This window comes from Portunus trituberculatus, chromosome 48 (genome assembly GCF_017591435.1).
Source record: "Portunus trituberculatus isolate SZX2019 chromosome 48, ASM1759143v1, whole genome shotgun sequence".
In the NCBI taxonomy this organism is placed as follows: Eukaryota; Metazoa; Arthropoda; class Malacostraca; order Decapoda; family Portunidae; genus Portunus; species Portunus trituberculatus.
Genome location: NC_059302.1, coordinates 18127547 through 18148938, shown reverse-complemented (window position 1 = coordinate 18148938; position 21392 = coordinate 18127547). Strand labels below are relative to the sequence as shown.

The window sequence follows — 21392 nt, the reverse complement described above, 5'->3', positions numbered from 1 at the left end:
ATGGTGATCTCCTCGAGCATGACAGGAAGATAATGCATCAAATCTCCGGTTCTCTAGAAATATTATTCACTCATATGTGAGAGTTCAGAAGAAGCCATCAGCAGCATCACAGCAATCTTCTGTTTTACGACTGAACTGGACACTGAATTGTTATTAGTATTGAAGTGAGATAATAATGATACTGTGAAGTAATTATTACTCATCTGGTCCGGCTTTATACCTATCTCAAAATAATCTTTTGTTATAAGTGTTATTGTGAGAGTTATGTGATGTATTGTTGTGATGATAAAGGTAATGAGATAAAACAGTGTTTGAAAAGATCATAACAGTCTTATGATATAGAGCGAGGGTGAAGAAATGTGGCAGTGAGGCATGGGGTGAGGCAAGGGTCTCGGATGGAGAGATAACACGAGTAATGGAGCGAAGGTGAGGGTTCAAGGTCCAACTGTCAGCCATAGCTGTCTCTAAATGACACATTTGCTTGTTTGTTTCTTGTTGCCTTCTCATCTTCTTGAAGTTCCTGAGTCTAATTCTTGTCAATTTGTGCCTGTAAGGACATTATTTCTGAAAAATTAGAGAGCTAAATGACACACCTCCTCTCTTGATGCCTGGCCATATACTGAGTCACTGAGAGAGAGAGAGAGAGAGAGAGAGAGAGAGAGAGAGAGAGAGAGAGAGAGAGAGAGAGAGAGAGAGAGAGAGAGAGAGAGAGAGAGAGAGAGAGAGACACCTCCTGCTCTAGTATGGATGCCAAAGTTTGAAATTTATCAAGAAAAATATTCATATAAACTTTTTTGCATAGACACAAGCATTAAGTGATCATAAATTTTTTAGGGCATGAGTTATGCCATGACACAACTGCACAAGACATCTATAAATGGCTTCCTGGTGGGAAGGATATTCAATTGTCAAAAAGTAAATTACATCTATTAGTAATTTAGGGTCTGAGGGTTTTGGAGAGACAATAATCCCAAAATTTTTAATCCCCAAAAATTAAATAAATAAAACCTGCACTGCTCCCCTAACTGCCCACCCATTTTCTTTCTTTTTTTTAGTTCGGGTGGGGGGAGTGGGAATTTGTATAAGTCAGATATTCGTGTTTGGTGGAACCTGTCTCCCTATTAGTCCGAGTCAGTTAGGGTCAACAGTACAAGGGAATACAACCTTCTCTATAGGTATAATCAAATTATCTGGATAAGGAAATGGAAAATAAATAAATAATGAAGTGTATTTGTTATTTTGAAACAATAATTTCAACTAGCATAATCTCATTTCTTTTTAACTACAGGTGCATATATCCAGTTTAGTAAACTCTGAACTCTCTGCTTGCTTCTGTATTTCCTATCTTTGACTTAAAATGTTTCAGTAAAAAGATCTAAACCCACTCATCATCATGTTTTGATCAACTTTTTAATTATGCTCTTTAGGATATAGCACTCAGTAATTTTGTTCATCTTAATCTATCTAATCATTTTTTTTTTCTTATAGCTTTCCTGTTTCCTTGCACCAGAGTTCTCTCACCTCTAACATCAGTAAAAAATAAATAACAAAAAATAAATAAAACAAGTATACTCACAGGATCATCCACTACCATCTCCTCAAACTCCATGTCCAAGTCATCCACATTGGGATCATCTGCATCTGTGTCCTCCTCAGCCCTGATGGTAGATGTTCGTCCCTCACTCCTGTCTGTCACATCCTCCCATGTATCCCCTTTGTACACCTCCAGACCCAGGCCTCCCCGACGCTCCTGAGGCACCTCCACAGATGTGGGTGGCTGATCGGGCATCCTTTTCTGTGCAACAGAATGAGATTATAAGTGACTGAGAGAGCTCCACTCCTCTTCTATAATGGCATAATTTATAAAAGTAGCATGTGTGAAACCAGAGCTGCAATCACTTCTAAGTAGGTTGAAGTTAGTCAAGTCTGCATTCTTAAAAAAAGGAGTCCAGACAATAATAAAATATCAGATTGAGGTCTAATATTTTACCAATGTCTAGGCCCTTTATTTTCCAATCTTATGTTTCCTGTCATGCCCTTGTTCCTGAGTAAGAGTGGTGGCACTTCCGTCACGGTTAAAGCTACCAACCCAGTGCCGTGCACTACAGCGGCATATCTGAACATGTTTGGCTGTTTGTTTAATTGTGCAGCTATTTTTTTTTTTTTTTCCAGGCTATGAGCAAGGCAATAGTTTCTTGTGATAAATCCTTGATAGAGCCCACAATAATAACACTGGATTAGATGAAGGGGGACTGGAGGTCAAGAGTGGGACACTCAGAGCAATCATGGCATTCAACCTTCCTCATTAGGATCTCAAGGGCAATTGATCAGCATTAGCAACAATGGCTTTATAAACCCCCCTTACTACACCACTATGTTAGGCAGCTCAATAATGTGGCATGAAAATTCAACCCCCTTAGAGTACCTTCTTTTCTTGCCATAATAATGGAACAACTAGGTCCAATTGGTCCAATATTATATCAAGCGGATATGGATGGGAATGATAGGTGGAAATAAGTAGATGTGTTCATAAATGCAGTCATGTGTAAGTCTGATGGCCTCTAGCATCTTCCTTAATTTTCTTATGTTCTTCAACACTAAACACAATATGGTAATAAACAGATTTATTTATAATTCAGAACCATCTACCGTATTTGATGCCTCATAAGATGCATGGGCTCATAAGATGCCTCTACTTTTGGAAGACATTGAAAAAAGATAAATGAGCAGATTTAAGCTCTGAACATTAAGTGAAGGATTTTGCTTGATATTTGAAAACTCACATGCATTTAGATCATTATTAGATCCCAATATTTTGCTAGAAGGATACACACTAATCCATTTCTGACTTGTGAGATGTAAACATATACCTGGCATATGGCATTGGCAGTGACTGTGAGAGTCAGAAACCACAGGGCTAATAATCATTTTTTTTAATATCATTCTTTTTACATGTAAGCAAGGTAAGAATGTTATAAGATCGGTGCAATTTTAATTATATGAAAGTGTGTCTTACTTCAAGGAGTAATAGCATCACACTAAAGTTAATAAAGAATGCAGTGAAGCTTGCCTGTGTCAAAGTCAAGATCACCAACACCGACTGTGTTTGTTTTTGTTCATACAATGCATGGTGCATGGTCACTTGGGAAATTCTTCCTGATTGGTGTCATTCCATGTGAATTACCAGTAAATATGACCTATTATATATTGCTACCTTGAGAGAAAGAGTTGTTTTGTGGTGTAGTACCAATCATCACTTTGTTTACATCTGCAAAGATGTCTGAGGTTTGATTTTTGAGCCTCAGTTACCACCCACCACTGTCTCAATACTGAACCTTGGCCTCATAGGATGCAGGGTCACTTCTAGAAACATTTTTTGGAGAAAAGGTGAGTCTTATGACCCATCAAATATGGTATTCTTATCTATAGAGTAGGCTACACTTTTCTACTTAGCCAGACATAAAGTAAAAGTTTCTTCCAATGTATCATCAACACTCAATTTCCAGACATCATATCAAGACATATGAGAACAAAATACATGTCACCAAATTTGAAAATAGCCTTTACATCGTAAGATGAAGGTCACAGTTACATACTCATGTATGCAACAGCTTACGGGTTACATGATGCTTGCTGGGCAAAAATAAGTCAATAGGCATCCCAGTACACACCACTGAGGTATATTTGTCACTACAAGTGTGCAAATTAAGAGACCTTACTGAAGTTTCTAAAGCCTGAAATGTGGCTCACATATGCATGCTCTCCAACCTGAGCAGTGGCTTTTAATTTACAGGTTAACAGACCCAAGTAAAAGATAGTGATGTTTACAAGGTTGCTCTCATGGTTCCATTGAGGGACTGTATTCACAAAGTAGTCCTAGCAAGTCTTAGCTATGAAATATGTCGTAGTGAGGACAAAATGACACGATCATACATAAGTTCGAAAAGTTACCAAAAATTGTGATCATTTGTCAATCAAATCTCTGTGCAGATTGCCAAGACTGAGTTAAACTTGCCTTACTACAGTTTATGACAGGTTTCTATAGTCAAAATAACATCTCCAGTTCAGAAATTATTTACCCAGAAATGAAATATCGAATGAATAGAGTGACAAAATTCATCAGAAAATACTATTTACACCATCTATGTACTCTGTCACCAAGTTGGTATGAGAAGCCTTACATAATGACATGGAAAGAAGCAATCCACTCTCCCAAAAAAATTAAGACAACCATAATATTTAGATATCTTGCTGCTGGAAAAATGTAGTTGTGCAGTAATGATGAATTTAGGGGACATTAAGAGAGCTATCCTTACCATTCAAAAACAGTGTTTGTTTAAATTGAAGCTCATCTATGACATCACATTTACCTTATTTAAAAAATTGGCCAATTTCCTTATCCAATATGTCTCTTCTCTAAATACAAAAGGCAATGGAAATATCTACAGAAGCTAAAAGATTACAATAAATAAGAGCTTTTGTTTCACCTTTCAATATTAAAAAACAAATAAGCACTTGATATAGCAGATACATATGGTAATTAGATTGGCTTAATTCATAACTTATGACAGGCAACTTATGATAGACATTCTAAGATATGACACATCTGCCTTAACTATGACAATCATCATATATTTATGAAGAATACAACCCCAATCAAATCCAGAAGCATGAAAAATAAGATTTTTAATGTAAAATTCATTTTTTATCTACATACTTACCAATAATCATTAATTATTGCTTAAACCCCCATTCTCACAGCAAACTTACATGTCTAACAGCTCAAGAAATAGAAACAAAAGAAATACTTGATGTGCCTTTTCTTGTTTTCTTTGAGAAGACGTCCAGACCATTTTCTACTTCCAGGTACTACCTAGCAGGGCAATTCCCTCATTCGTCTTTAGCATAAAAGGTCATAGAGGGTAGGAAGGAAGGGAAATTCAATTATAATTAATAATCATGAGTAAGTATGTAGATAAAAATGGATTTTACATAAAAAAATCCTATTTGTTATTACACATACTACTACCCATAATTATTAATCACTGGTTAAGAACTGAATCCCAAGTATAGGAGGAAAAAGGACCTCACCCCTAACAACTTTCACTCCCCAAGAAACACATCCTTACATACCAAAAACTTACAAGGCAGAGGTCATGTCCTGAGGTGGGTGCAGCACTTGTATCCCATGACAGAGAGACAAAACAAGAGGAGTGACAGGAACACCACAAATCTCCCCACGAGAAAGGTCCAATGACCCAGATAACCCAAAGAGCACAATACATAGAACAGTATGTTTAAGGAACCCAAAAGAAAAACTATTAAATTACCCTGAGAGTCAACACAACAGGGCCCAGAGAAAATGTATCCAATTGCCGATGAGTAATATACCTTAGAAAAAAAAAAAGCAGAAGTGGACATACTCTTCCAGGTTCCTGCCCAAGGAACAGGAATAATACTCCAAATCTTCTTGAGCAAGGTACTCGTCGCCACTGCTCTAACTTCATATGCCTTCACTTGAACCAAGAGCATGTCCTCCTCAGAAACATCCTGATGTGTATGCTAGATAACCTGACATAACCAGTGAGAAATAGTATGAGGGTGCACCACATGTCGAGGCTCAGGAACAGTCACAAAAAGGCAGGAACATCTTGGATGACAATTCCTAGTCCTACAACCCAACAAGCAGATGCTGAAGCCAAAAGAAACAACAATTTCAGTGCAATGTCCCTCAATGAAGCCAAATGAAGAGGTTCATAAGGGGACTTCATTAAAGAACGTACAACTAGAAAACTAAAGACAAATCCCACAAAGGAATGCGTGGCAAACGGGAAGGAGCCGACTTGGCAAATCCCCGAAACAGAGCTGACAGATCCAAATCCTGTGAGATATCCAAGCAATCCTGCCAGAAAATGGAGGCCAAAGTAGAACGATATCCCCTAATGGACGGCAAGGACAAGTGCTGTGTGTCCCAAAGAAAAAGAAAAAAGTCGCCTAAGTCCATCACAGAGGACGAGAGAGGATGAAAACCCCTAACTCACACCAACCACAGAAGATGGTCCACTTTGCCTGATAAACTCTGGGAGAGGACTGTCTGACCTGACAGGCCATAAATCTAGCAGCCCTCTGCAAAAAGCCTCTCTTTCAGAAGAGGCACTAGAGAGTCTCCACGCATGAAGGTGAAGAGCCCCTGGAGACTTGTGAAAGAGGTGGCGATGAGGCTGGCGGAGCAGAGAGGCCCATGGAGGCAACACTCGAGGATGGTTCACTAACAGACTCAGAAGTAGAGGAAACCAGTCTGCCTGATGCCAGCACAGGGTAATCAGACTTACATGAATGCAAGCAGCCCCTCTGATCCAAAGCAGCACCCGACGCATCCGAGAGAAGGGAGGAAAGGCGTTCTGATCCAAGCCCTCCAATGGAAAGGCATACGCGTCCTCCTTCCAAGCTCCCGGGTCTTGCAGGGGAGACACATACAGAGGTAACTGGTGATTTAAGGCCGTTGCAAATAGATCCACCTGTGGCGCACTCCACACCTGAAAGACCTGCCTGCACACTACTGGATGTAGGGTCCACTCTGACCTCACACACTCACAACTGAGGACATCTGCCAATGCATTGTGCCATCCCAGCACGAACCTGGGGCGAAGAGAGACCGAGTTGTCCTCGCACCACCAGAGAATGTCCCCTGCCACACACAACAGAGACTCAGATCGAGTGCCCCCTGAGTTCCGTAAATAGGCCATCAGTCAAATTGTCTGACACGAGACACCACTGTGCCTGACTATTCCTGTTGATAGAACTGGAAAGCCTGAAAAACAGCCATCATCTCCAGGTGGTTGATGTGAAACCTCTGCTCCTGTGGAGACCACACCCCAGAGACAAGAGTCCCCAGATGAGCACTCCAACCGTGAAGGGATGCATCGGAAAACAGAGATTGTTCTGAAGGAGCCATCACAAAGGGAGCTCCCCTGAGAAGATGACCTGGATCCATCCACCAGAAGAGATCTTCCAAACACAGCTGTGAAGGAGAAACCCGCCCCCTGGCTGTGTCCGACGCTGCCATCCAGTGTTTCTCCAGGCACCATTGAAGGGACTGAGAGCATACCTGGCTGCCTGGTATCAGCCTCTCCAGGAAAGCCAGATGACCTAGGAGTGACATCCATAGAGACACCATCCGGGCTCTATCTTCTAGAAAACTTTGTGCCACCAACAGAAACCGGCTGACTCTTTCTGGCAATAAAAATATCAGAGCCCTCACTAAATCCAGCACCATGACCAGGTACTGCTTCCTTTGGCTGAATACCAGGTCTGATATGAATATGAATACCCCACTGAGCACACAGCCACAAAACAACCCAGATGGCACCTATGCACCCCTGGAGCATGGGCCCTGTGACCAGCCAATCGTCCAGGTAATAGCACTAGGAGATTTTGTGTCGATGAGCCCATGAAGACACAGGCACCATCACCTTGGGTGGGATGGTGGCAAAGCCAAAACAAAGAACTTTGAACTGAAAAAACTTTTCGCCAAAATGAACCGCAGGTACTTGCAGGAATGAGGGTGGATTGGAACTTGAAATATGCATCTCTCAGTTCCAGAGACACCATCCAATTGCCCATGTTTACGGACACCAAAGCTGACGCCACAGTCTCCATCCAGAAAGGGCTGACCACCAAACACTTGTTCAAAGCTGAGAAGTCAAGGGAGAAGCCTCAGGTCAAGGCAGATGAAAATGGGCAATCACTTGGCCTATAAGGTGCATAAAAGGGGAAACACTATTGATTGGGGGCACTTCCTTCTCATCATCCTCATGGGTCCCAGCTGCAAAAAAGGGGTGGCCAACTGGCATGGGAGCCAAAAGACCTTGGCCCACCCCACTGCCACCAGGCACAGGAGATGGTTGGCCAGCCTCAACAGAAGCCTCCTGAATAAGTGAAAGGCCACCCAGCACAGACACACCAGGATCCATATGGTCAAAGCCACTGCGAAGAAGAGGATGGCCACCAAGCATGGGAGCCGAGGAGCATATGCCAACCCCTACACAAGGGACATGAGTCTGGTCACCCAGCATGGGAGCCTTGTGGCTTACACCACCACTCATATTCTGGGTATGGAGAAGGCCACCAGACATTTAGCAGCATGGCTGTGGCCAAACTAAACCACCAAAGAAAGTGGAATAGTCTCACCTAGGCCTAAAGCACGTGTGGGGATGATAAGCTGGCCGCCAGGCATGGGAGCCATATGGCAGACGCGAGCCTCAACATCCTAGAAAGGAGTCTGGCTGCCAGACATGGGGAGCTGTATGGCAGACACTGACATCCATATCTTAAGTAGTGGGGCAGCCATCAAGCATAAGAGCTGGATGGTTGTCGCCGACCCCAACGTAAACACTGCCAAAAATACCAGGAGCACCAGACATTTCCTAACCTACACAGCAGATTAACCCATAAACTGCGCCAGACATCTTAAGATGCTATGTGACCAACTGCGCCAGACATCTTAAGATGACAGGTTTTCTAAGCTGTATTTCAAAAGTTCCCGCACAGCTACCATAAAATCTAATGAACATCATGTGACAACATCATCCCTCTTTCGCTTCAAGCGGCTTCATATAGGCATTATTATCTCAGTCAGCCTTAGGCAGTCATTGAAGACGGTAATTCATGATCATCTTCCGATGCTGGCCAGCCTCCTGGCTCCCACATTCATGGCCATGGGGGAGGCAGAAGATGTCGTAAAAAGGAGGAGATAGTAAAAAGAAAGCTTGCACTAGGCCCTGATGATGTAGATTATTTACAGTAATCAACTTCTGGTGCTGTGAGAAAGCCCAAGAGATGCCGTAAACACCCTCCTGCCTCTCAAGGTCACGAGCGCACTGAAGAATGTCAAGTACCAATGTGTGCTGTACTTTGTTTCACTGAGTATCACACACTGAAACAATACTGAATAACACCATGCTGCAAACTATAAATAATTTTGGATAAAGGGAGAAAAATCAAACATGATTGGGAAGTGCAGTATGATCTCTGCCACCCTCCTGGCTCCCCTGTCACTGGCCCCCACTTCCCAAAGAACTTCAGCCAGCCATCACTGCCACACAATGTAATTTTTTTCATTTTTTGTTTCACTTTTCAGTGCTCTACTTGTCTCCTTTGAGTTTCATAAGATCATAGATAGTTTTCAAGCAAGTTGATTTTTTGCCATTTTTTGCACACCCTGCAGCTGTCCTGAAATCATAATTGCGCAGTTTAAGGGTTAAACCATGGGAGGGGATAAGAGGCTGACCGCTAGGCATGGGAGCCTTATGGCAGACGCCATCATCAATATCGCAGATAGGAGTCTGGCTGCCAGGTATGGGAGCTGTATGGCAGATGTCAACCTCCATATCCTGGATAGTTGGACGGCTGCTGGGCATGGGAACCGGATGGCTGTCACCAACCCGACCACTGTACACACTGCAAAAACTACCAAGTACATTGTGTTACTTGTCCCAGGAACTGGGGCATGGAAGCCACCTGTTGGGCTCATGGCGGACATTGGCACCATCTCAACCTCAGGACCGGCGACACCAGCTGGTCTGGCCCACCCCAGCCTCTGCATAGCACCACTTGTTCCTGGCTGGGAACCATCTACCTGGGAAGCTGGAGTTTAAAAACCAGAGATAGGAGAACCCTGGGAAGTGGAGAGAAAGAAGGAAAGCCGGTCCAACATCTCCTCCATCCTATACATATGTTTCTGCAGCTGCTGAGTCATGGAGGAAGTAGAAGAAGCCTTCCTAATCTCAGTACGGTCTTTATTACTCTCCAAAAGACGTAGACACTGGTCGTGGGACAAGGCCTTATAGCAATCACAACAGGAAGCAAGGCTACAAAACTCCCTATATGAGAGACATTACCCATGAGGATCCACCGTAAGTGACGAGAGGGAGCAAGAACACTTCGAACACTTATGTGGTATGATAACACACTTACAATCTCCCTGTAGAAGACAGACAAACCAAGGAGCAACAAAAAGTACCGCTCCCCAAAAAAAAAAACTAGCTGGTGCAAGCACTGAGCCAAACAAGTGTAAGCCCTTTCACAGCAAAGAAGCAAATTAAAGGAATCAGCCTGCAGGGTGGTACCTGGGAGTAGAAAACAGTCTGAGTGCCTTCTAAAAGAAAACAAGAAAGGGCACCTCAAGTATTTCTTTTGTTTCTACTTCTTGAGCTGTTAGACATGATGCAAGTTTGCTGAGAAAGGGGGTTTAAAGCAATAATTATCAATTATGGATAGTATTGTGTAATAACAAATCAAAGTTATTTGTAAGTAAATAAACATACGTCTGTGTGTGTGTGTGTGTGTGTGTGTGTGTGTGTGTGTGTGTGTGTGTGTGTGTGTGTGTGTGTGTGTGTGTGTGTGTGTATTTACCTAGTTGTATTTACCTAGTTGTAGTTTTACAGGGCCTGGGCTTTATGCTCGTGTGGTCCCGTCTCCATATCTACACTTATCCAATTTTTCTTTAAAACTATGTACATTCTTTGCTGACACCACTTCCTCACTCAAACTGTTCCAAGTCTCAACACATCTTTGCGGGAAACTAAATTTTCTAACATCTCTCAGACATCGTCCCTTCCTTAGTTTCTTACTATGCGATCTTGTGCTTCTAAAGTCATATTCTTCTCTCAGGATCAGTTTCTCATTATCCACTTCATCCATTCCGTTAATCAATTTATAAACTTGTATCAGATCCCCTCTCTCTCTTCTCTGCTCCAAGGTTGGTAGATCCATTGCCTTTAGTCTCTCCTCATATGTCATCCCTTTAAATTCTGGAACCATTCTTGTAGCCATTTTTGTAGTCTCTAATTTTCTTATGTGTTTCTTTTATGGGAGTCCACACAACTCCTGCATATTCCAATCTAGGTCTTATTTTAGTACTTATCAATTTCTTCATCATTTCCTTGTCCATATAGTGAAATGCTACTCCAATATTCCTTAGCAAATTATACGTCTCTCTGAAAATTCTATCAATATGGCTTACCAGTTGATTATTTTCTTCCATTGTCACTCCCAAGTCCTTTTCCTTTTTTACTTTTTCTAGTTCTACTCCATCTCCCATCTTATAGATTCCCACTGGTCGTCTTTCACTTTTTCCCATTTCCATGACATGGCTTTTGTCCACATTGAATTCCATCTCCCATTTTTTGCTCCATTTCCAGATCTTGTTTAAGTCTTCCTGTAGTATTTCACAATCCTCTTTTGTTTAATGACTCTGCACAGTTTCGCATCGTCCATAAACAGATTTATGTAGCTGTTCACTCCCTCTGGCATGTCATTTATATATACGAGAAAAAGTATTGGTGCCAATACTGACCCCTGTGGCACTCCGCTGTCTACTGTTCTCCACTTGGACTTCATATCTTTAACTATCATTCTTATTTCTCTCCCCCTTAAGTAATTCTTCATCCATCTCAATGTGCTTCCTTTTAAGCCACCCTTCTCCTCTAACTTCCATAGTAATCTTTCATGTGGCACTTTATCAAAAGCCTTTTTTAGATCTAAATAAATACAGTCAACCCATCCCTCTCTCTTTTGTACTTTATCAACTATTCTAGAGTAGAAACTCAATAAATTTGTCACACATGACCGACCTTTTCTAAAACCAAATTGGCTATTTGATAATATTTTGTTGTCTTCAAGAAACTCAATCCATTGCTTCTTTATTACTTTTTCACACATCTTGCATATTACACTAGTTAGTGATACCGGTCTGTAATTTAAAGGTTCTTCCTTCCTTCCGCTCTTATATATGGGAACCACCTCAGCTCTTTTCCACTCCACTGGCACTGTTCCATTTTCTATTGAGCATTTTATGATGTTGTATATTGGACTTGCTAGTTCTTCCCTACATTCTTTCAGTATTCTGCCTGAGACTTCATCCGGTCCCATTGCCTTTTCCTCATCCAATTCCGTCATCAACTTTTTATTTCAAGCTTGGTTACTTTAATCTCTTTCATATAGACAGTCTCTCTATTACCCTGTGGTCTTTCAAATTTGGATTCCTTAGTAAAGACCTCATGAAATTTACTATTTAACAGTTCTGCCATACTTTTGGGTCTTCCACCATTCCGTTTTCTCCTTTTAACCTTTCTATTGTTTCTTTTTGTCTTATTTTTCCATTTATGAATCTGTAGAACAATTTTGGTTGTTCCTTACATTTTTCGACAATGTCCTTTTCATAGTTCTTTTCTTCTTCCTTTCTCACCTTAGCATATTCATTTCTTGCTGTTTTGAAGTTTTCCTTATTTTCTGGATTTCTGTTTCTTCTCCACCTTTTCCATGCTCCATCTCGTTTCTCCTTTGCCCTAGCACATCTTGCATTAAACCAATCTTTCTTTCCTTCTTCTTTAGGTCTATATTTCGGAACATATTCCCTGACCCCAGTTTTGTATATTTCCAAAAATAAGTTATATTTCTCTTGAACCGTTAATGAGTTTTCCATCTCCTCCCAGTTTACGTTTTAAAATAGTTCTTGAGATTCTCAATATCAGCCTTTCTGTAATTTAATCGGTCTCCTTTGTATGATTCATCTCTATCTTCCTTTCCTTCTTCTATATCCATCTCTAATATTACATGGTCACTCTTTCCCAATGGGCACTTGTATCTTATATCATCGTTAATTGGTATATCCCTTGTAAAACTAGGTCTAATCTTGCCGGCTCATCGTTTCCTCTGAATCTTGTGTTTTCCTTTACTCTTTGGACCATCAAATTATCTATCATTAGGTTCAGGAATCTATCTCCCCAGGCATCTTCCCCCATACCACTTTCATAATTTTCCCAGTCTACCTCCTTACAGTTGAAATCTCCTACCAATATCACTTTTCTCCTTTCCTTAATGATTCTTGTAAGACTCCTTATTGTGTCATCTATCATGTCTCTATATTCTTGGTTAGTCCATGAGTTTGTTTTGGTGGCACATATGTTCCAATGATTGTTAACTCCTTTTGTTAATATGCATCTTAACATACAGTATTTCTGATTTTCCTTCCCAAACTCCACTTGATTTACCACTATCTCCTTCCTTAACATCATCATGACTCCTCCTCCTCCTTTACCCACTCTGTCTCTCCTCCATATATTATACCTTTTATCTATGTCTATTTTATTGCCTCATTTAACTTTGTTTCCACCAGGCATACAATATCTGGTTCTTCTTTCTTTATGTAATCTCTTAATTCTAATTTACTAGATAAAATCCCATCTATGTTTGTATACATCATTTTTAATCTCTTGTTCTTATCATTTTTAGTTAAACTTGCTCCATTTTTTTCTCTTCTTTCTCTTTTATATACCATTTCCTTATCCTGTCTCCTATAATTCTCCAAAAAAATGCCTTCTTCTCCTCCTCTGACCTTTCATTATTTTTTTCTCTTGCTTCTGCCACCAGTTCATTGTGTCTCTTCCTTTCCTCCTCGTTTCTATTTTTCTTTATATATATATATATCTTTGCAACCTTCTGTTTCTCTGAGTTTCGTTTTTCTATATAGTACTTCTTCTGCTGCTGCTTGTGATTTTAGTAATATCTTAATTGGTCTCACTGTTCCTTCTTGATATGGTCCCATTCTATGGATTTCTTCTACTTCCTCTTCTAAGTTCTGTCTATCCTCGTCATTCAGATGTTTTAGTAGGTCTTTTACTGATTTCATTTCGTGTTTTCCTTCTTGGTCTATATTTAACATTTTTTCTTTCAGTCCAAAAATAATTACACTTCTTTTTTTCCACAATTTCTCTTACTAAATTTTCTTTTTCTTGAGGACTCCTATCATTTTGCTTGTCATATTTTCATCTCTTTCTTTTAACTGTTCTTGAAATACTTCTTGAAATGATTCCTTGTCTTTCTTATCTTGGATTCTCCATGCTTGTACTTCTTTTTTAATCACGTCTTGTACTCTTTCTTCTTCTTTGTTAACTAGATCTTTTAGCTTCTCTTTTTCTTTCTCAGCTTTACCGAGTCCTTCTTCCATCAATTTGGACTTTTAATTCTTCATTTTTGGTTCTTAGCCTAGTTTCGTTTTCTTCCACTCTTTTTATCCTTTCTTTCAATTTCTGGAGCTCTTTATCCTGTTCTTCATTCTCTTTCATTCCCATACTCTCCTTTATCAATTTATCTAATTTACGTTCGATAGTCAAGACTCTATCAAATAGTGAAGTTTGCGCCGTATCAAAGCCTTCAAATTCTCTTTCTCCCTCACCAACATAGTCATCATCAGCTTTCATTCTTTCCCTTGTCACATACCTGCAATTAGATGGAATATCTTTCTCACTCATTATTATTTAACACTGTATTCATGAAAAAAAAATGAGTCCACACTTATCGCCCAGGCCACTGTAAACCCAAAGGTAGTGAAGATCAGCTAATTCTCGGGAGCGACAGTATTGCATCCTTCCTCTACCGCGTCTCGTGTGTGTGTGTGTGTGTGTGTGTGTGTGTGTGTGTGTGTGTGTGTGTGTGTGTGTGTGTGTGTGTGTGTGTGTGTTTAGCTACTTGTAGTTACGTAGTTGTATTGTACAAGGTTCAAGCAGGGCTCATAATGTCCTGTCTTCATATTTCCACTTATCTCATTTTTTCTTTAAAGCTATGCACATTATGTGCTGAAAAAACTTCATCATTTAATGCATTCCATGTTTCCACTATTGTATGAGGAAAATTGTTTTTTCCAATATCTTTTACACAATACCTCTTCCTAATCTACTTTGCATGTCCTGTTGTCCTTCAAGCTTCTTCTGTCACCAGCAACAGTCTTGGTTGTCTATAGTTTCAATGCCATTAACAATTTCATACATTGTTATTAGGTCTCCTCTTTCTCTTCTATCTTGTAAGGTTGGCAGTCCCATTTCCTTCAACCTTTTTTCATATGTTAGGTCCTTTAGTTCCGGCATTATCTTTGTAGGTATCCTCTGGATCCATTCTGATCTTCTTATATCTTATTTCAAGCTTGGCAACCACACCACTGTTGCATATTCCAAGTTTAGACGTATCATACTCGTAATATTTTTTTTTCATTATATCCTTATCCATGTATTGAAATGCCACCCTAAAATTAATCAACATTTTATACAATGTTCCAAATATTTTACTTATGTGTTTTTCAGGGCTCAGAGTTTCTTGTACATCAACTTCCAGATCTTTTTCCTATTTAGTCTTCATTATTTGTTCCTTTCTCATCAAATAGTTCCATACTGGTCTTCTCTTACTCTTTTCTACTTCTATTACATGGCATTTCTTGGCATTGAATTCTAACTTCCACTTCTTACTCCACTCATAAATTTTGTCTATGTCTTCCTGCAGCAGCAAACAGTCTTCTCATGTCTTTATTACTCTTAAAAATTTTGCATCACCAACAAACATATTAATATAACTGGTTACTCCATACTGATGTCTAAATATATCTGGAAAATAATGGGGGCTAACACTGACCTCTGTGCCACTCCATTTGTTACTTTACTCCAGGATGAGTATGTATCTGTGATCACAGTTCTTATCTCTCTATACTTCAAATAATTCTTTAACCAATCTAGCAATTTTCTTCTCAGTCCTCCTACGTCCTCCAACTTCCAAAGTAGTCTACTGTCTGCTATGTGGAACTTTATCAAAAGCCTTTTTTATATCGAGGTATACAGTGTCCACCCATCCATCTCTGCTCTCCAGTCGTTCTACTACTCTTGAGTAGAAACTTAGTAAATTTGACACACATGATCTTCCTGTGCTGAACCCAAATTGTCTGTTCAATATACAGTGGAGACTCAATACTCGAACGTCTAAATAGTCAAACTTTTCAATAGTCAAATGCAAAAGTTCGACTTGATATTAATAAAAAATACCTATTAATCAAACGTCCGTCCATGTGACTGTAAACAAAAAAGACCTCATCCTTCCCGCTGCCCCACGCGCCCCACTGGTCCACCGTAGCCAATTGGTCCTTCGCTGTCATAAAAATAACATTGTCCTGCGCTTTCATCCTTTCCACCGCCCCACGCGCCCCACCGATCCACCGCAGCCAGTTGATCCTTTGCTGTTGTAAAAATAACATTGTCCTGCGCTTTCTCTCCAGAGTTTTTTTTTTTTTTTTTTTTTTTCATTTAGAAGCTTACATTGGCACCAAAGAGGCTTGTTAGTGGTGTGAATAAGCCTACAAGAAAGAATGTAATGACAGCTACCAAAAGGAAAAAGGAGATTATTGACAAAAATGAGAAAAAAGGAAGAATAACTGCAGCCGAGTACAGTAATACTCCGCTTAACGAACGTTCATCTAACGAATTTCCGGTTTAACGTACTTTATAAAGTTAGACCAAAAAGTCCACATAATATATGCATTTATGTTCACAAAACAACTTTTCAAGATTCTTTAACAATCAGAGTAACCTTGCTGCGAAATCTTCCATGACCTTGCTCTGAAGAAACCACCTTTTGTTTTGTCTTATATATGATCTTATGTTCAAATAACATTTCTATTTTTTATTGAAGATTTGATATGAAATCATGATGCAGAGATGATCCAGCACTGCCACTTCTTCTTCTTGTGATCTTTTTAACAGCATGTTGTCTTTCACCACATATTAAATTTATTTCACTCCTCTATTGCCTGCTATAATGGATATCATATCAATTAGTAATTCACTATCACTCACTGCCATGGAGTCCGGGCTTATCCTCATGGCATGAGCGTATATGAATACTAAGATATGATATCCATTATAGCAGGCAACAGAGGAGTGAAACAATTTATATCGTGGTGGACAACATGCTGTAAAAAGGTCACAAGAAGAAGCGACTCGCCGGAGTCTCCGCCGTCTGTCAATCTCATCATCTCTGCTTTATTTTTTGGTATTTCATGTAAGATTTCACTTTATGCATTATAAAACAATCCTTTCTTCATTTGTAAAAGCAATAGAAATATAAATATATATATATATATATATATATATATATATATATATATATATATATATATATATATATATATATATATATATATATACAGTAAGGTCCCGAGTAACGTCAGAGTTACGTTCCTGAAACACGACGTAAGTCGATTTTGTACGTAACTCGAGTTTTTGTACTTTCAAAGCATATTATCGAGTTTTTCAACCAATAATTTTTTATGGTTATTCAGGTAAGTAAAAGGTTGTATTGTTATATTGGTATATTATTTACAACTATGTAGGTATATATTGATTAGGGCATGACGCCAAGGACTGCAGGTTGCCGAGAGGCGGCCTGAGGCCGCCAGGAGGGTGGGCAGGTCGAATGTTGTGACGCCCAGGGCGGACAGCTGGGAGCTTTATGGAGTGCGGTAGGAGTAGAAGCGTTTTATAAGTAAAAGGTTATATTGTTATATTACTTACAAATATGTAGGAATATGAAACACAAGCTTGTTTTTGTTGTTGATTAGGGCCGCGAACGCGAAGGAATGCATGTTGCCAGAGGGGTGGACGCCTGAGGCCGCCAGGAGGGTGGGCAGGTCGAATGTTGTGACGCCCAGGGCGGACAGCTGGGAACGTAGTGCAGTGCGGTGGGAGTAGAAGCGTGGGCAGCGGGGCAGGAAATGCAATAGGAAAGGGCAATAGGGATCAGCAGACAAGCGCAGACGGTGCAAGTCAGCTGCAGTGTCGTGTGGCCCAGGCGAAGGCTCGGAGTTGTTATTGTTGTGATAGGTGCGTGAGCCCTCAAGGTCGTCAACCTCCCCGTTGTCATGGTAACGGGCTTCCCATTTTCTTCTTCACTCCCTTACACACAGCTGCTGCCTACCTTCTCATGTCTTTTAATTATGTCCACTTTTTCTTGTAGCGTAATGGTTTTCCTTTTCTTAGCATCACTGCTATCACTCAGGAGTTTTCTTTTTGGTGCCATTGAGCAAGATACTAAGATAGTCAGCAAACATAGATGTAGGAACACTCTTGCCAGGGGCGACGGTGTGGTGGGACTCAGGTACGTAGAGTGTTATTGTATTCAAGCATGAGGTGGGCGGTGTGGTGGATAACCACTAGTGACGCCTGGCGCCAACAATAACAATAAACCCCGCTTTACGATTTATAAATTTTCAATTTTTTAAATCTTAAATTGCCTTATAGTGGACTGACGTAAGTGCGAGTCTGACGTAACTCGAGACCGACGTAACCGAACCTTACTGTATATATATATATATATATATATATATATATATATATATATATATATATATATATATATATATATATAATATATATACAGTAAAGTCCCAGGTTACGTCGGTCTCGAGTTACGTAAATCTCGTATTAGTCCAGTCCACTATAAGGCAATTTAAAATTGAAAATTTATTTATAAATCAAAATTGTGTTGTTGGTGGTTGCCCGTCACACCGCCCGCTTGAATACAATACACACCTCAGTTCCACCACACCGTCCAAGATGTTATCTTCTGTGTTTACTGACTCAAGTTCTTAGTATCTTGCTCAATGGCACCAAAGAAAAACTCCTAGTGACAGCAGGGATGCTGAAAAAGGAAACGCCACAAGAAAAGAGGCGAAAAGACATGAGGAAGGAGAGAACTGAGGAAGAAGAAAATGAGAAGCCGACCTGAGGTTGACGACCTTGGCGCACACCATCACAACAATCAACTCGAGCCTGCCTGCACTGCAGCTCACTGCACCATCTGCGCCTGTCTGCTGATCCCTGCCTTTTTCTTGCATTTCCTGCTGCCACAGCTGCACACCAGCTGTCTGCCCATCACAACATCACCTTTCCTGGCAAACCTGCAGTCCTTCATCTGGCCCTAATCAACAACAAAACAAACTTTTGTTTCATATTTCTATATAGTTATAAATAATATAACAGTATAACCTTTAACTTACCTGGATGACCATAAACAATGATTGGTTGAAAACTCAATAATATGCTTTGAAATGTACGGAAACTCGAGTTACGTAAAAATCGACTTTCGTCATGTTTCAGGAACATAACTGACATAAACCGAGACCTTATATATATATATATATATATATATATATATATATATATATATATATATATATATATATATATATAGTAAGGTCCCGAGTTACGTCAGTTACGTTCCTGAAACATGACGTAAGTCGATTTTGTACGTAACTCGAGTTTTTGTACTTTCAAAGCATATTATCAAGTTTTCAACCAATCATTTTTTATGGTTATTCAGGTCAGTAAAAGGTTATATTGTTATATTGGTATACTATTTACAACTATGTAGGAATATATTGATTAGGGCCACAACGCAAAAGATTGCAGGTTGCCAGAGGGGTGGACGCTTGAAGCCGCCAGGAGGGTGGGCAGGTCGAATGTTGTGACGCCCAGGGTGGACAGCTGGGAGTGTAGTGCAGTGCGGTGGGAGTAGAAGTGTGGGCAGCGGAGTAGGAAATGCAATAGGAAAGAGCAATAGGGATCAGCAGACAGGCGCAGACGGTGCAAGTGAGCTGCAAGTGTACTGTGGCCCAGGCGAAGGCTCCGGAGTTGTTATTGTTGTGATAGGTGCGCGAGCCCTCAAGGTCGTCAACCTCCCCGTTGTCATGGTAACGGGCTTCCCATTTTCTTCTTCACTCCCTTACACACAGCTGCTGCCTCCCTTCTCATGTCTTTTAATTATGTCCACTTTTTCTTGTAGCGTAATGGTTTTCCTTTTCTTAGCATCACTGCTATCACTCAGAAGTTTTCTTTTTGGTGCCATTGAGCAAGATACTAAGATAGTCAGCAAACGCAGATGTAGGAACACTATTACCAGGGGCGACAGTGTGGTGGAAATGAGGTAGAGTGTTATTGTATTCAAGGGTGAGGTGGGCGGTGTGGCGGATAACCACTAGTGACGCCTGGCGGCCAACAATAACAATAAACCCCGTGCTTTACGATTTATAAATTTTCAATTTTTTAAATCTTAAATTGCCTTATAGTGGACTGACGTATGTGCGAGTTTGACGTAACTTGAGACCGACGTAACCTGGGACCTTACTGTATATATATATATATATATATATATATATATATATATATATATATATATATATATATATATATATATATATATATATATATATATATATATATATATATATATATATATATATATATATATATATATATATATATATATATATATATATATATATATATATATATATATATATATATATATATATATATATATATATATATATATATATATATATATATATATATATATATATATATATATATATATATATATATATATATATATATATATATATATATATATATATATATATATATATATATATATATATATATATATATATATATATATATATATATATATATATATATATATATATATATATATATATATATATATATATATATATATATATATATATATATATATATATATATATATATATATATATATATATATATATATATATATATATATATATATATATATATATATATATATATATATATATATATATATACAGAGTCTCGGTTACAACGTGATCCGTTCTGACACACGTCATAACCCGAATTTCGTGTAAGTCGGAACATCGGAAAAAAAAAATTCTTACCTTTATTCCTTTGGTTGGCTTGCACATTGGAAGGAGGCATTGCAAGGGAGGGAGAGACAGGCTTATTGTGTAAAGGAAGCTACAGAAGGTGCTGGAGATATTGGGGCTGGTGAATCAAGAGAGGCAGAACCTTACGCTTGGGAGCCATAACCAAGAGAGAGAGAGAGACAGTGCAAACAACCAAAATGGCGTATGTTCAGAGACTTGACACACCGTCTTCCTCGCCCTACAACCACAACAAAGCGTATTCTTCCGCCGCGCGTCCGAAACTAGTTCATGTTTGTTTACATCACTTACGACGCTAAACCACGTAAGACGGAATGACGCCTAATATTATTTTTTTATGTTTTTATGGGCGCGTTCGTAACCACGAAACATCGTAAGTCGAGACGGACTCCCTGTATATATATATTTATATTTATATATATATATATATATATATATATATATATATATATATATATATATACAGTAAAGTCCTGGGTTACGTCGGGCTTGAGTTATGTCAAACTCGTATTTACGTCAGTCCACTATAAGGCAACTTAAGATTAAAAAAATTGAAAATTTATAAATCTTAAAGCGCGGCATTTATTGTTATTGTTGGTGGTTGCCCGTCACACTGCCCGCCTCACGCTTGAATACAATAACACCCTGCCTCAGTTCCACCACACCATCGCCCCTGGCAAGTGTTATCCTACTTCTGCGTTTACTGACTCAAGTTCTTAGTATCTTACTCAATGGCACCAAAGAGAAAACTTCTTAGTGACAGCAGTGATGCTAAAAAAAGGAAAACCATTAT

The 21392-nt window shown here is 39.4% G+C and overlaps 1 protein-coding gene across 2 annotated transcripts in view; it reads right to left on the bottom strand.

The window, feature by feature from the left end:
• The window catches only part of LOC123498683, a 144749-nt gene that overhangs the window by 49352 nt on the left and 74005 nt on the right, over positions 1-21392 (bottom strand). For both annotated transcript variants that reach the window (XM_045246023.1, XM_045246024.1), the window contains exon 5: positions 1577-1795. In XM_045246023.1, the coding sequence (XP_045101958.1) occupies positions 1577-1795 (219 nt within the window). The remainder of the gene's footprint in view (positions 1-1576; positions 1796-21392) is intronic.